The sequence below is a fragment of the Engystomops pustulosus genome, chromosome 4, assembly GCF_040894005.1.
Source record: "Engystomops pustulosus chromosome 4, aEngPut4.maternal, whole genome shotgun sequence".
Classification (NCBI taxonomy): Eukaryota; Metazoa; Chordata; class Amphibia; order Anura; family Leptodactylidae; genus Engystomops; species Engystomops pustulosus.
This window is the reverse complement of record NC_092414.1, coordinates 97,613,933-97,631,466: the sequence shown is the minus strand read 5'-3', so window position 1 is coordinate 97,631,466 and position 17,534 is coordinate 97,613,933. Positions and strand designations below refer to the sequence as shown.

At 42.0% G+C, this 17,534-nt stretch overlaps 1 protein-coding gene across 1 annotated transcript in view; it reads right to left on the bottom strand.

Moving 5' to 3' along the window:
- The window catches only part of NELL2 (neural EGFL like 2), a 184,210-nt gene that overhangs the window by 62,373 nt on the left and 104,303 nt on the right, over positions 1–17,534 (bottom strand). Inside the window, exons 11-12 of the mRNA XM_072146843.1 lie at positions 14,140–14,242; positions 11,350–11,478 (exon numbers count right to left, since the gene is read on the bottom strand). Coding sequence (XP_072002944.1) covers positions 11,350–11,478; positions 14,140–14,242 — 232 coding nt within the window. The remainder of the gene's footprint in view (positions 1–11,349; positions 11,479–14,139; positions 14,243–17,534) is intronic.

Below are 17,534 nucleotides of genomic sequence, written 5' to 3'. Positions count from 1 at the left end.
TCCTCTGCTTTGGTGTACAAAAAGGAGGAGAAGGAGGAAAATGAGGAGGAGGAGGAGTGCATAAATTATTCAGGTTGAGCTTCCTTCACCTGGTGGAGATTGGAAATTATGAGAAATCCAGGCTTTATTCATCTTAATAAGCGTCAGCCTGTCAGCGCTGTCAGTCGACAGGCGTGTACGCTTATCGGTGATGATGCCACCAGCTGCACTGAAAACCCGCTCGGACAAGACGCTAGCGGCAGGGCAGGCAAGAACCTCCAAGGCGTACAGCGCCAGTTCGTGCCACATGTCCAGCTTTGAAACCCAGTAGTTGTAGGGAGCTGTGTGATCATTTAGGACGATGGTATGGTCAGCTACATACTCCCTCACCATCTTTCTGTAAAGATCAGCCCTACTCTGCCGAGACTGGGGACAGGTGACAGTGTCTTGCTGGGGTGACATAAAGCTGGCAAAAGCCTTGTAAAGCGTACCCTTGCCAGTGCTGGACAAGCTGCCTGCTCGCCTACTCTCCCTCGCTACTTGTCCCGCAGAACTACGCTAGCGCTGTCAGAAGGGAAATACTGTTTCAGCTTGTGCACCAGGGCCTGCTGGTATTCATGCATTCTCACACTCCTTTCCTCTCCAGGGATGAGAGTGGAAAGATTTTGCTTGTACCGTGGGTCCAGGAGAGTGAATACCCAGTAATCGGTGCTGGAATAAATTCTTTGAACGCGAGGGTCACGGGATAGGCAGCCTAGCATGAAATCTGCCATATGCGCCAGAGTCCCAACGCGCAAGAATTCACTCCCCTCACTGGCCTGACTGCCCATTTCCTCCTCCTCCAACTCCTCCAACTCCTCTTCTTCTGCCCATACACGCTGAACAGTGAAGGTCTGAGCAATGCTCCCCTCTTGTGTCTCGCCAACATTCTCCTCCTCTTCCTCCTCATCCTCCTCCACCTCCTCCGATATGCGCTGAGAAACAGACCTGAGGGTGCTTTGGCTATCAACAAGGGAATCTTCTTCCCCCGTCTCTTGTGACGAGCGCAAAGCTTCCGACTTCATGCTGATCAGAGAGTTTTTCAACAGGCCAAGCAGCGGAATGGTGAGGCTGATGATGGCGGCATCGCCACTGACCATCTGTGTTGACTCCTCAAAGTTACTCAGCACCTGACAGATATCAGACATCCACTCCTCATTGTAGACTTGAGGAAGCTGACTGACCTGACTACCAGTTCTGGTGGAAGTTGACATCTGGCAGTCTACAATCGCTCTGCGCTGCTGGTAAACTCTGGATAACATGGTTAATGTTGAATTCCACCTCGTGGGCACGTCGCACAACAGTCGGTGAGCGGGCAGTTGGAGGCGGCGCTGCGCTGCCCTGAGAGTGGCAGCATCTGTGCTGGACTTCCTGAAATGCGCACAGATGCGGCGCACCTTCGTGAGCAAATCTGACAGATTGGGGTATGTCTTGAGGAAACGCTGAACTATCAGATTTAACACATGGGCCAGGCATGGCACATGTGTCAGTCTGCCGAGTTGCAGAGCCGCCACCAGGTTACGGCCGTTGTCACACACAACCATGCCTGGCTTCAGGTTCAGCGGTGCCAGCCACCGATCAGTCTGCGCCGTGATGCCCTGTAATAGTTCTTGGGCGGTGTGCCTTTTATCGCCTAGGCTCAGCAGTTTGAGCACCGCCTGCTGTCGCTTAGCGACGGCACTGCTGCTGTGCCTAGAGCTAGCGACTGATGGCGCCATGCCCACGGTAGTTCGGAGGAGGAGGTGGAGGAGGGGTGGGAGGAGGAGGAGGCATAGTAGGCCTTTGAGACCTGGACCGAGGTAGGCCCCGCAATCCTCGGCGTCGGCAGTATATGACCAGCCCCAGGGTCAGACTCGGTCCCAGCCTCCACCAAGTTAACCCAATGTGCCGTCAGCGATATATAGTGGCCCTGCCCGGCAGCACTCGTCCACGTGTCCGTGGTCAGGTGGACCTTGTCAGAAACGGCGTTGGTCAGGGCACGGATGATGTTGTCTGACACGTGCTTGTGCAGGGCTGGGACGGCACATCGGGAAAAGTAGTGGCGGCTGGGGACCGAATACCGAGGGGCGGCCGCCGCCATGAGGTTGCGAAAGGCCTCGGTCTCTACTAGCCTATAGGGCAGCATCTCCAGGCTAAGCAATCTGGAGATGTGAACACTAAGGGCTTGGGCGTGCGGGTGGGTTGCACTATATTTTCTTTTCCTCTCCAGCGTCTGGGGTATGGAGAGCTGAACGCTGGTGGATGCTGTGGAGGATCGTGGAGGCGACGATGGGGTTTTTGTGCCAGGGTCCTGGGCAGGGGGCTGACTATCAGCTGACACAGGGGAAGGAGCAGTGGTGTGCACGGCCGGAGGTGAACGGGCTTGGTGCCACTGATTCGGGTGTTTAGCATTCATATGCCTGCGCATACTGGTGGTAGTTAAGCTAGTAGTGGTGGAACCCCTGCTGATCCTGGTTTGGCAAATGTTGCACACCACAGTCCGTCGTTCATCCGGTGTTTCCTTAAAGAACCTCCAGACTTCTGAAAATCTAGCCCTCGCCGCGGGAGCCCTCGCCACGGGAGCTTCACTACGTGACACATTTGGCGCTGATGCACCTGCTCTGGCCCTGCCTCTCCGTCTGGCCCCACCACTGCCTCTTCCAACCTGTTCTGCTATAGGACTCTCCTCCGTCTCAGAAGCACTGTGTTCACCCGGCCTCTCAACCCAGCTTGGGTCTGTCACCTCATCATCCTCCGATCCCTCAGTCTGCTCCCCCCTCGGACTTCCTGCCCTGACAACAACTTCACCACTGTCTGACAACCGTGTCTCCTCATCGTCGGACACCTCTTTACACACTTCTTCCACTACGTCAAGAAGGTCATCATCACCCACAGACTGCGACTGGTGGAAAACCTGGGCATCGGAAAATTGCTCAGCAGCAACCGGACAAGTGGTTTGTGAGTGTGGGAAGGGTCCAGAAAACAGTTCCTCAGAGTATGCCGGTTCAAATGGCAAATTTTCCTGGGAGGGGGCAGACTGGGGGGGAGGAGGCTGAGGTGCAGGAGCTGGAGGAGTGCCGATTTCGGTGACATGGGTGGACTGCGTGGAAGACTGACTGGTGGACAAATTGCTCGAAGCATTGTCGGCAATCCACGACATCACCTGTTCGCACTGTTCTGGCCTCAACAGTGCTCTACCACGAGTCCCAGTAACTTCAGACATGATGAACCTAGGGAGTGTAGCTCTGCGGCGTTCCCCTGCTCCCTCATCAGCAGGTGGTGTCTCACCCCACCCAGGACCACGGCCTCTGACCCCTGCAGTAGATGGACGCCCACGTCCCCGCCCTCGTCCTCTACCCCTAGCCCTCGGGTTAAACATTTTGAAAATGAAAGTTATATAACTTTAATTTTGTTTTTAACTTTTTTTTGGTTTTTTTTGTGTTTTTTAGTTTTTTTTTGTGTTTTTTAGTTTTTAAAACCAAACAATGCAATCCTATTGCTATGGCTATTTTCTAGCCAAGTATGAAAGCACATTGATGAGATGACGCTGAGTTATGAAAAAATAAACATAAAATAAAAAGAAACTGGCAGACTGTGCCTAATTGAAATCCAACCCCTAATAAATTTTCCCACTTCGGTCTTTGCGATGGATATGTGCGTCACTAAGCGCTAAACACAGCGGTCGCAAGTCTCACTCCAAATTCCTCACAATTGGCTAGTATATGCACTGCAGCAAGGACAGCCACCAGCAGATCAACCAGAAATAAAATATATATAACACTATTGTAGGCGTAAGTAAGCCGTTTGGATTCTCCTTTGGCTATTTTCTAGCCAAGTATGAAAGCACACTGATGAGATGACGCTGAGTTATGAAAAAATAAATGTAAAATAAAAAGAAACTGGCAGACTGTGCCTAATTGAAATCCAACCCCTAATAAATTTTCCCACTTCGGTCTTTGCGATGGATATGTGCGTCACTAAGCGCTAAACACAGCGGTCGCAAGTCTCACTCCAAATTCCTCACAATTGGCTAGTATATGCACTGCAGCAAGGACAGCCACCAGCAGATCAACCAGAAATAAAATATATATAACACTATTGTAGGCGTAAGTAAGCCGTTTGGATTCTCCTTTGGCTATTTTCTAGCCAAGTATGAAAGCACACTGATGAGATGACGCTGAGTTATGAAAAAATAAATGTAAAATAAAAAGAAACTGGCAGACTGTGCCTAATTGAAATCCAACCCCTAATAAATTTTCCCACTTCGGTCTTTGCGATGGATATGTGCGTCACTAAGCGCTAAACACAGCGGTCGCAAGTCTCACTCCAAATTCCTCACAATTGGCTAGTATATGCACTGCAGCAAGGACAGCCACCAGCAGATCAACCAGAAATAAAATATATATAACGCTATTGTAGGCGTAAGTAAGCCGTTTGGATTCTCCTTTGGCTATTTTCTAGCCAAGTATGAAAGCACACTGATGAGATGACGCTGAGTTATGAAAAAATAAACGTAAAATAAAAAGAAACTGGCAGACTGTGCCTAATTGAAATCAAACCCCTAATAAATTTTCCCACTTCGGTCTTTGCGATGGATATGTGCGTCACTAAGCGCTAAACACAGCGGTCGCAAGTCTCACTCCAAATTCCTCACAATTGGCTAGTATATGCACTGCAGCAAGGACAGCCACCAGCAGATCAACCAGAAATAAAATATATATAACGCTATTGTAGGCGTAAGTAAGCCGTTTGGATTCTCCTTTGGCTATTTTCTAGCCAAGTATGAAAGCACACTGATGAGATGACGCTGAGTTATGACAAAATAAACGTAAAATAAAAAGAAACTGCCAGACTGTGCCTAATTGAAATCCAACCCCTAATAAATTTTCCCACTTCGGTCTTTGCGATGGATATGTGCGTCACTAAGCGCTAAACACAGCGGTCGCAATTCTCACTCCAAATTCCTCACAATTGGCTAGTATATGCACTGCAGCAAGGACAGCCACCAGCAGATCAACCAGAAATAAAATATATATAACGCTATTGTAGGCGTAAGTAAGCCGTTTGGATTCTCCTTTGGCTATTTTCTAGCCAAGTATGAAAGCACACTGATGAGATGACGCTGAGTTATGAAAAAATAAACGTAAAATAAAAAGAAACTGGCAGACTGTGCCTAATTGAAATCAAACCCCTAATAAATTTTCCCACTTTGGTGTTTGAGGTGGATATGTGTGTCACTAAGAGCTAAACACAACGGTAGCAAGTCCCCCTGCAAATTCCTCACAATATGGTACTAGCTGCACTACTAGTGCCAGCAAGCCCAGCCACAAGCAAACAAAAAAAAAAAAAGTATAATGTTATTGTAGCCCTAAGAAGGGCTGTTGGGTTCTTGTTGAATCACTCCTGCCTAACAGTAATCTACTAGCACCCTAACGCTGTCCCTGACCAGCAGCAGCTCTCTCCCTAGCGGCATCCAGACACAGAATGATCCGAGCAGCGCGGGCAGCGGCTAGTCTATCCCAGGGTCACCTGATCTGGCCAGCCAACCACTGCTATCGACGTGTAAGGGTACCACGTCATGCTGGGTGGAGTGCAGAGTCTCCTGGCTTGTGATTGGCTCTGTTTCTGGCCGCCAAAAAGCAAAACAGCAGGAGCTGCCATTTTCTCGAGCGGGCGAAGTATTCGTCCGAGCAACGAGCAGTTTCGAGTACGCTAATGCTCGAACGAGCATCAAGCTCGGACGAGTATGTTCGCTCATCTCTAGAGCTGACCTTTTATATTCAGCATATCTTGTTAATATTATGTCTTTAGCAGAATTGTTACAAGAAGTGAAAATATCTTTTGTTAAATGTTAAATAACTACTGTACCTCAGTTAAGAAATTATTTCATGAATATATAGTTAGAATATATTGTTTAGCTTCTGACAGTTTAGGCTTTATTAAACTTTCTTTAAACACGTGACTAATTGAGAACAAACCTTTCATTTTAATTTTCACTATACAATATTTATGTGTAAGATAGATGGACATAAAGCCCACTCCTGCTCTGCACTGCTCAGATACCATCATAAGAAAAAAACAGCTATTATGTAATTTGATAATTATATAACTAAAGTGGCTTTCACCAGAAAATGTATGTAATGTAAACTTTAACATCCTTGATTAGTTTTGCAATAACAATTTATTAACTGTAATTTGGAGAAAATATTAAAAAAGTAATGTGATGTGTAACAAGGAAAGAAAATATGAAATGGCTGAGCATTTTATTGTCATTACCGTATATTAAAAAACGTATTTATAATAATGGACATGTTCTTATGTGGAGAGTTTCAGAGCACAACATTTAAAGAAAATCTATCAGTGGCAGGGGCATAACTTAAGGGGGTGCAGAGGGTGCGGTCACAACCGGGCCTAAGAAGCCTAGGGGGCCCATATGGTGTACCTTTCCTATATGAGAAGACTAGTGCTATAAACAATACATTATAATTGGGGGGCTGGCACACATTTTACACTGGAGCCTGGTCGCTTCATGTTACGCCACTGACCAGTGATTTATATCTTTAACCATCTTTAATACTGCTCTGCTCCTGTAGTTTGTTTATAAATGAACTTTAATCTTTATGTAAATGAAGTGGAAATCCTCTGGGGGGGGGGGGGGGCATCACCCTTGTCCTTCTAGTCTACAGGGCTCTGGATCATACATGCCCCCAGGAATGCTTCTTCCCTTTTCTCTGTTCCTGCTGCAATCTCTCCCTCCTTCCCTCAATCTGCTGTACTTTTGCAGCAGCAATGTACTGTCTGTGCTGCTGGAATATGACAACAGGCAGTGGAAGTGGGAGAGTGTAGGAGAGAAGGGAGAGGGGGAGACATGCTCTGAGGGTCAAGGGCCCTTTCTTTTATCCTGGGAAATGGCATAAAGATTTCAAAGGGGTATTTTTGTGTTTAACATGGTGCAGAATACATCATAAATAGATTCTCCTATCTTGAGAATGGGGGTCAACTGACACCCTTCCTGTAACCAGACTAAACATAGAGTTGGCTATTTATGTCACTCATAGACTTGAATGGAGAGTGACTAGGCAAAGTGTTTACACTTGACTTTTTTCATCGCTGCCATTGATTAAAATTGATAGTGGCCATGCACACATGGCAAACTCTGACCCCCATTCTCAAGATAGGGAAGACACCAGATTTAGGACATGCATATATCATCTATTTACACCTCTTTGAAATCTTTATGCCATCACTGGTCATATCCCAGAATAAAAGAAAGGGCCTTGGACCCTCTCAGCATGTCTTCCCCTCTCCCTGCTCCCTTGCACTGTATCACACATCAAACATGGCATCTATATTTTATGGTGGCCAACTATTTTACAGCAATTTGTAGAGGTTGTCAACATAACAAATTGCAAACAATGAGGCAGATTTATAAATCTCTCTACAACAATATTCTGTCATCATTTTTTCCCCAGAAAATGTCTAAAACACCTTGTGCCAGATTTCAGACACTTCTGCATCTGATACGACAGATATGTGATGTGTCTATGTTGTGGCTAGTTTCAACCCATGGTCACAGCACTGCTAGGCAACAGGGTTAACTATGAAGTCATTATCATTTCTAGCTACCCTATAATTTTCACTGACTACAATCAAGTCTTTTATATTCTCGGAAATATATCACTGGACCATCCATCAGGCATGACCCAGTGTATCCGTTCTGCTTGAATTCTTATTAATCAATTCCATAGATAAATCCATAAAATAAAAGAGCACATACCTAGAGTCCTGAGTTAATCTTCTAATGTGCGTTTGATCCCATTGTTTGCTTTTAGAAGCAACCAAATATGGACAATCTAGCGCCCTGCTACATATGGCACTTTTGTCTGGTGCTTGTAAAGCCACCTACAGAAGTGCCGACAGTGTCATTCAGTCACTTCTGGATAGCCGAGAGCATAAAAAATAGAACTAAAAATGTGTAGTAAGCCTAATTTATTATCAGTCATGCATCTTAATAAATTAAGCAGAATGCTAACCCTCGTTTATCACATAATTAGAGTTATAGTCACTTGGTATAGATTTAAGCTATAACTTACACCTAGAATGAATTATTGTAAATATGGAGGAACCCTGCTGCAAGAGCTTTCATAAATTACCCAAAAGACTTTTATCAATTGTTTTTTGGAAGTAAAAGATTACAATGAAACCTGAAATATTGTACTAGTAATCAGAAAGGAAAGCAATTTCCAAGTAAATTCTGTAAGTTGAAGACTTCCCATTATTGGGTAGTTTAGCTAACAAGGATAATGCGGTGCTCTTTCTGATTGAGTCACCGGGACAGACCTTTCTGTTATATAGCATGTAGTGAAGAAGGCTGTGGTGATGACCTAATACCGCTGGTTGCTATCAGAATAAAAAAAATGCTCCATTCTCCTTAAAATATATACACATAAAATATATACACAGTCTCTTCACTTTAGCCCGGCTTCAGACATGCGCTGTATGGTGTAGCTTTTGATCTAGCTATATACAGGATTTAGTGTTGATCTGTTATGCCATTAGTTTAAACTTCATCAGTTTAACTTACCTGAAACAACCCCATTTACATGCATGGAGTAATTTTCCTACATTATTGTGCCTATAACTTTAATGTTCTCTATATTCTCTTCAGCCCTAAAAAAAACTACATCCAAAATGGCATGTGTGAATCCAGCCTAAAGTAGTTTCCCAGTATTCCTAATTATGTACAGTCTAGAAGTAAAATGCCCCTGACTGTCGCAGCATGTCCCCACCATTACAATTCTCATTTTATTTTACTTTTTTTTGAAGATTGTGGAACTGTAAATTAATAACTTGACTGACTATTGAATCCTCACTTGTATTCTTCTACAGTCAGATAGAAAATGTGTCATGCCTCATTTTCAGTGCTCCCTTTTCCCATCATTATCCAACTTCTAGGCAGTTGCCATGGAGGTCTTTTTTCAAGAGCAATTGAAAATTTCTGATCATCCAAGTCATTTTCCCCATGGTTATATAGGCTACACACTATTAATGCCACGGTTTCCTGTGCTCACATCAATTCCAAGTGACGACATTTCTAATTAAAACACAAAGCCTGACATACAGAGAAATAAAAGCAGCATGAGAACATGTATCACCTGTGGATTGATGTGATGATAATATACAGATCTGTAACCTAAAGTGTCTCCTATTTGATGTACCTATAATCAATTCTTGTATAATTACATTCACAGGCAAGTTTCTCATTAAAATGAGGAGAGAACGTTGCTTTACCATAGGTAGAAGAGTGTGCTGACATAAACATAGTATAGAATAATATTTTTTCTATAATATCAATTAAAAAAACTAAATAAATTTGAAAAACTTACTACTGGTACAAGCTATAGTAAATTACGCAGGCCAGGGCCTCCACACCCTGTGTTCTGCCTCGTCACTCCCAGATAAAAAGTCACAATTATTGCCAGAAAACAAGGCAAAATAAATACCCCTATGTATCCTCCTTGGTCCAGGACACCCTCCACACCCATGTGCATTGAGCAGTTTTGTAAATTCTTTTAAATTGACTCTCCCACTGGCCTTATCTACTTCATTTATGGTATTCTTCTCGAACCTGACGTCGCCCCTAGACATTCTTACAAGGCACAAATGGGAGAGGTCATTGGATAAGTCCTGGCCAGTTTCTTTGTGTTTAATAATGTGGTTCCTAATCTGCTATTTGTCAGTAACAATGAGAAACACTTTAAGCTCCTCCTGCATTGGTATTAAACCCCTCAGCTCTTACATACCCTTGACTGGGGTCATCTGCTGGAAGTGTGCATCCCCCCATGCCTTGATATTCCATCTATTTTTGGAGTGCCCTTCTCTTTTGGTCTCAAGAGTAGCAGCTCTTTCACCAACTTCTAGATATATACCTCCTCCTAAACACAAACACCTATCTGCTCAACCCCCTCCTCTGAACTATGGGTAATCATGAGTGAGAGAGCTGCGTAGCTGTGTGTATGTCAAAAAAGTTCCTAAAGCGGAATGTAATTTCAACCTTGAATATTTTTCCTTCATTGTGTATTCAGAAACAAACAGAATGTATAGACAAAGGCTGTATCAGTAATAATGAGCCGCACGCTAATACTCAGTATTAAATACAGCACAAATTATAGCCTTCAGCCTTTAAATAATGTTATCCATGAAACTACCGTGAACACAGTGGGAGATGCAAACTAGGCATTTCTTCTCCCTGGTGTAATAGCTGTGCAGGTCACCTAATGTGCACAATGTAATCTAGTGGTTTTGAGCTTTAATGGTAATTTTCCTTCAGTCACCTCTGTTAAATTGCTTAGCAATTGAATAAGTTGTGAATCATCTTTGAGAGCGGCTGTCAAGTCATATTTCATTACATTTAATCTCATATACTTGTTTTCAAATATTGCTGGAATACATTTTTGAAGTACAAGCCTAGATGATATTATAAATGTCATTCACATCCTTCAACAGCGAGAGACTTATCAATCAAATAAACATGAATATAACATTTCAATACAATGTGTGGTAACAGTCAGTGGGGTTTCTGGCAGGTAATAGAAATGAGTTTTGTGTCTGAAAAGATTTTCCAATGTAAGACATTTAAGAACATTTATTGGTAATTTGACTGCCCCAAATACAGGTTTAGGCACTTGTCAGTGACTTTCAAAGCTGCAGAATTGTTAAAGGAAATCTACCATAAAATCAAGCATGATAAACCAGGGACACTTACTCATAGATTCGGTCACCATGACTGTGACAATTGTGTTATATTTGTTATCCATGGCGTCCTTCCTTCGAAAATCAAAATTTTAAAATGATGTTTATGAACTTAAAGGGGTCAGTGGGGTGTTACCAGAGCTCCTCTGTGCTGCAGGTTCACAGGATGTTACAGAGTGCAAGGAACACTTCCCCCTCCCTTTGTGTACTGAAACTTGGTCACCTGCAGCGAGATTACAGAAGGCGGAGAGAGGGGAAGTACTGAGTGAGCAGGGGGAGGGAGAGACGGAGAGACGGGCTAACAGATTTTGAAGCCAGAGGACAGAGAGAGGCTCTGGTAACACCCCCTAGAGCGCTTTAGGTTCATTAGCATAATTTTTAAAGTTGATTATAGAAGGAAGGAGGCCATGGATAAAAAATTCAATGAGCATATACCCTGCACCATAACTGTACATCTAAACTAAGCTAAAAAATAACTATAAAACTAAAAGCTAGCAACTGTTTTATCATGTAGGAAATGCTAAATTAACCCCATCTCAGTGTAAATGGCCCCTGCATACAGTAAGTAGACATCTTCATTTCAGTTTGAATTACACGTACCTTCACAGTATGCATTGTCTTCTCTAAGAGCCCGGAATCCATCACGACAGATGCAAACAGCTTTGTCATCAAGGTTTTTGCAGACTGAATATTCCATGCAATTATGTCCTTCCGAGCAGAAGTCATAACCTTAATGATAACATAAATTTATGTTACTTTATAAAACATTCATTGGTTGTGCAGAAGTATTATTCATAAAAAAGGAAGAGTGATGCTGTTACTATAAATAACACATATAGCAAGAAACTAGTTCAAGTAATCAGCAGTTCTAGCCCATGTATCAAGTATTGGTTCTTACAATGACAAGCAGAGGAATGATACGAGATTACAAGTAAACCCACCTTAGCCTTTAAGACCCACAGAACATCCACATAATATATATTTAATAGGGAAAGGTTATATCTGCTAATGAGCCTGAAGAGCTATGGGCTTGTTACAGTAGCCCTGGGACCTCTGGCTTCACAAGCTGTTATACTGTGCAGCAGCAGGTCTCTGTCTCACTCCTGCACTTCCTGTAATTGTTGCAGCAGTGAGCACAAAGAGGGGGGGGCATGCTGCTTGCACACTGTAATAGTCTGTGAATCTGCATCACGGAAGGGCTCTGGTAACACCCTCAGGAGCCCTTCTGTCTCATTAGCATAATGATACAAGCTGATTTTAGAAGGAGGGAGGCCAAGGATAACAAATATAAGAAGATTACCACTATCGCCGTGTCTGGATCTTTTCGCAAGTGACCCTAATTCATCACGCTTCATTTTGATACATTTTATTTAAAGAAAATTTTCAGGTTGTGGTTCTGTGAGCAGAAGATACAGGCAGTGAAAGATATTGGTGGGAATTGGGTGGGAATCACATGCCGGAACTTATATTTAGATGCAATACAGTCTTAAAAGCAATTAATGAAAAGATGGAAAAAATTAAAAGCTGTATTCTCCTTTCTTTGTCAAATGTTCTTTGACATTTAAAGCGGTTGCTGATCTGTAGTTAGTAGTAAGTGCCTATCTGGACACAGCAGAAATGCTTTTTCACTACAGAACTCTTTTGAAGATCTGTGCTTTAGTTTATCTTCAGTCAATCGTAATTCACCACAAAACATGCAATTTGATTTTTTTGAACCAATAATACCTGGGAATCATTTTAATTTTAGCACCTGCCACATCCAACATGAACTTAACGTTATACTGGTGTGCCAAGCAAGTAATATGGCTTTTTAGAAAAAGAATTTTCCCAGTCACATTTTAAGCAAGGCTAATATACCCCAGAGTGTGGAAATGCAATGATGTAATGATCCTAATGTAGTCATTGTAACAAAAAAGGAAAATTCTATGTTTGCCATACAAAAAGGTCTCCTCCTTATTAAAATTCTGCACAACACTGCACATGGTAACACAGGTATAATGTATAGTCCTTTCTATCTATACGATAATATCCCAATCAATAATAAAAGAACACTATATTTCTACTATGATACTGTTATTTACTGTGACCAGTAACCATGGCAATAAATGTATCCTGAGATAGACTCTTCTGTGTTGTGAGATAAGAGTCTATTTATGAGAGCTTTGCTATCAGATCATTATTCTATATTTTCCTGTTCTCAAAACAAAGAAAGAAAGGATTGTTTACATAGAAAAATGCTCGCCCACAACGTAACTGCGGCTAACATGCAGAAAGCTACATGTAGGCATATTGCCAGAGATGAGGGTTAATGGCTTGGATCATAAGTATTACAACTTTGAACATAAAGAATGGGATTTGCATAAGATCACTATATGGCCGTTTTGTCATGAAAGAAGTTAGTGTTTAACTTAATTATTTTCACATTTTTCTTTTCTATTTCCAATGTTTTTGTCATCAAAAAGGGATAGACAAAGTGAGAGCTAAGTGAGTGTCAACATATAGCTCGATCTGAATAATCCGTATCCTGACATCCATTATTTTCTTTAACCCTTGTTTGGCTACATTTGTATAATTAATGTAGTGGATGTAGTGGATGCTGTTCCTAGCAACTGCAGACTAAGTTCATATTATGTGTTAATATGTAGTTGCTCTTGAAACATGTATTTAAAGGTGTCAGGCTTCTGGGGTAGTTAACCCTCTGGACCACCGGGGACGATGACGCAAGCCAACACCTGGGACCGAATCTAAGTGGCACTAGATCGTCACCAGAGCCCGCTGCAAACGGGTTGGTCTTTCTGCCGTGGTGCCACCAGGTCGTTCCACAGGCGCAACTTGTCTATGGTGGCATCCAAGCTCAAGGTACAGAATCAGTAGGCAATCTCAAGGTCGGGGACAGGTAGATGGTTAATGCAGGCGGCAATCATGCAAGGTCGGGGAGGGAGCAGGAGGTCAGGGCTGGGAGCGAAGGAGCAAAGTCAAGAACAGGTCCAGGGTCACAACGGGAGGTCAGAATACAGATAACGCACAAGGGAAGCATTTTCTCATTGGCATGAAGCACAAAGATCTGGCAGGGAATGCTGGAAAGGCCCGGAATTTAACAGATTAGGGGCATTGACCAGCACCATTCAGCGATGCACTGGCCCTTTAAATCTGCGAGCACTGGCATGCAGGGAGACACGCTGGGTAGCCGGGACAGGAGCAGGAGTATGGCGAGGTGAGTGAGGATGGACGCCGCCATGGAGAGGTGCGTCTGTAATCTGAGATGGGGATCGCAGGGGCATCCGTGACAAAACGGCTATAAATAATCTGTATTTTTAGGGGTTCAGGTAATAAAACGACCTACGTGTGTGTGTATATGGCAGCACTAGGAAGAAAATGTTGTTTAGATACCTTTGCAGACTTTGCAGCAGCTGTTCTTCAGTAGTACTTGCTGGGATTCTGGGCAATTGGCAGACAGACATTCTGTAAACTCTGCCCGTTGCATCTTGTTGCTCTGTATAGCAAAACACAACACATAATATAAATAATAATATAATAATGTAATATAGGAGAGCACTGGCGACAGGGAACACTGCAGTATACAGACAAGAGAAGCTATTCATGAGAAGAATCCAACAATAGTCAGAAGATTTATGGTTTGATCCCAGGGCAACTAAAATTGTGTAAGCCAGGACTGATATAAACAGGGTGGAATAGCTGTAAAATGCTTTATTTTAGTTAATTACAGAGAAAAAGAGAACGTTCTATTTTGTTATCCTGAGCATATTTAAAAATCTTGTCTTCATGGGAATACCTCTTTAAAGCTCATTCACATTTTAGTTTTAAGTTTTTTTTTCACAGCATTACAAGAGGTAAATATGCTTGTAGTATTAAAGGTATTAGCTCAATCTGTTTAGCAACAGTGAGACTACATTTGTAGATTACAATTACTGAATATTTTTTTAACAGATGATTAGAAGTAGAATCTAATGATAACCCCAGCATATGTTTAAAAACAACAGATTTGTACAATTTATTTAAATGACATACAAAATCATGTTCTGGTTTGAAATAGGGTGCATATTTAAAGGATGTCTACCACCAGGATCAAGGATTGCAATCCAAGCACACTTCCATGCTGGTGTTTGCCCACTCTGGCAGGGTCCACTCTCCTTTTAGCTTCATATCTTTTAGCTTCTTGTTTTTATAAAAATCTTTAAGGGCTCCCTTTTGACAATTCCATTTTGACCGAGAACACCGTTGTAATTTCTGCCAAAATCTGCCCTACATGCTGTGACAACATTTATAAATGCTTTAAAAAAGGTTGGCGTTTGATATAAAAGGGTCGTTCTAAAGCTTAATACTGTGGGTCAAGATGGATCAAGCAGTCTGTGCCAATATAGTCTGTAATATATTTATGAACAGTATGAAAAAAGGGGCATGGATTCACAGAAAAAGTTGGTGCAACAAAAAATGTAATAATGTGGTGCAGATGTCTAGACCAACTAATCAAATGGTTCCAAGTATGACTGGACAGTCGTAATCTACTCCAGATTAATCATCAGGCATCAGACACAGTGATAAATCTGGCGCAGAAGGAGACTCCTCTAATCCTACTCTAAATAGGTCTAACCAGCAATACATTGATAAATTTCCCTCTGTGTACTAAAAATGCACCAAATTTTCACACATTTCTTGTGCATAAGTTAAGTCAACAAAATGTTGGTGTTAAGTTAGAGTAGATAGTGTTAGTATTAGAGTCTAAGCAGTTTAAGATTGTCTAGTCTACCTTACTCTGTATGACTTTATAACCTATTAGGAAATGTACCCTGCAGAGGTGAATTGGTTCCATTACACATTGGAAATATCCCTAAAAAGGGTGGAAATATCTGTAATTTTTCTCATCTGTAGACAGCAGAACATACCATTTATATTTTAGTAACGTAGCAATAGAGCTATTGTCACTCATAAATAATCAACACATTTTAAGGGAGATAAAGAGCATTGAAACACTATTTCTAAATCCCTGTTGTAGGACTGTAATGGTGAAGAGAATAGTTACATGCAGCAATATTAAAGTGTTTATCATTTTTGTTAGTGTATGCAGATGTATTTGTGCGCTGTCATACCAGCATATGGGTCTGCCAACTGGGATTTTCCATTGCCATTAGATAAACTAAATAAAACCACTTTATCTGCTTGTAAAAATGAATGTACTTTCAAATAAATTGCTCCTCCATCTGTATCTCCCTGCATTAGTGGATTTAAACCCAGAATCGGGGATTGTATTTTAGTCATATTATTTAGCACGAGGCTTTCTTGTCGTTACAGTTTCATCGTGAGCATTAGATGATGCCTGAACAGATTTATATGTTGTGTTCACGTGAAAAACCTTTGTTTAAAGAATATAACTACCCTGCTTGTTCTTGATGTACGTCACGTTTTTCTGTTTGGGCATGAAACAAAGGCACAGAATGTATTCACACAAGCATTACAATGGCAATTACTTCAGCAGATGCTGTGTGGGAAAGAAGAAACAATGAAATGATACACATCTATAAAAGCATTATAATAATCATGCTTGCAGCACTGCACTAAAGAAATCTCCCTCTATTACATCCTGAAAATCATATACACAAATGGACAGAACGTAGAGCAAGTGGCTATAATTTTATGGGCTGTTTTGTGCATATACTATAGAAAACATCTGATAATCTGGCAAGACAAGATAGAAACTTGTGCATAAAACTACACTACAGCTCCACACAAGTTCCAATATATAAACGTCCTGACTTATAGAGTGTATTGTATCCATATCCATGTCCATGCCTCCCATTTCAGGACCCTTAAGACACAAAATTATTTGATAAAATTGAGCTGCAGATAGCAAACCATGAGAACAAACACCCAGCTCAGCTGTTTCCCAGTGCATGGTCTATGACCGAAGTGCTGGCAGTAAACATAAGTCCCCAATACTCCATAGATAGACCAGGGCCTTGCAGACAAAAAAGGTTTTTCTTAATTGAGTAATTCAACATGACAACAGCATGAGGAACAAGGAATAAAGGCTTGGGCCTTGAACTATGATTAAGGGTCCTAGAGACTTGAAATGCATAAGATGTTATTCCTTGTTCCTCCTGCTGTTGCCATGTGATTTCTACATTTTGGATTACCTAATAAAGAGGAACTTTCGAATTCTATGTGCCTGTAAGGTGCTGGTCTATCTTTGGAGGCTTGTGTATTTGGGCTACAGATGATAGTATAATCCAACCTTAAATTGTCATCTTTAGGTCATGTTTACATGTTTCAGCCAGCATGTTATGGTTCAGGAGTAGCTGAGCAGATTGATTGCTGTGCTGGAAAATATTTATTACATCTTGTAATTGATCTATGTAATTTCCTGCTCACCCGAGCCTAAAAGTCCAAGGTTGTTGTCCTACACATAGATCCTCTCTGAGCATGCCTACAGGGATCTGCCAATCACTAATAAGGACCACACACCAAACATAGAATAAGCAGGGATTTACATTTCCTTATGGTTTCCGTTTGGGCCTCCATGGTCTGGATCATTGGAAAATTCTAAATGATTATAAACTGGAGCTTAAAGGGGTATTCCTATCAGGGCATTTACATTTAATTAAATTCATTTGCCATTTGTAAACATTTCTTCAATTGGATGTTAATAAAAAAAATGTTCCTGTGTGAAGATAATTTCTTATATATATAGCTATGTTGTCCCTTAGAAACGAGATGGCTTCCTCGGATACGACCACGTCACACTCTGGCAGCGGTGAGCAGACATGTGC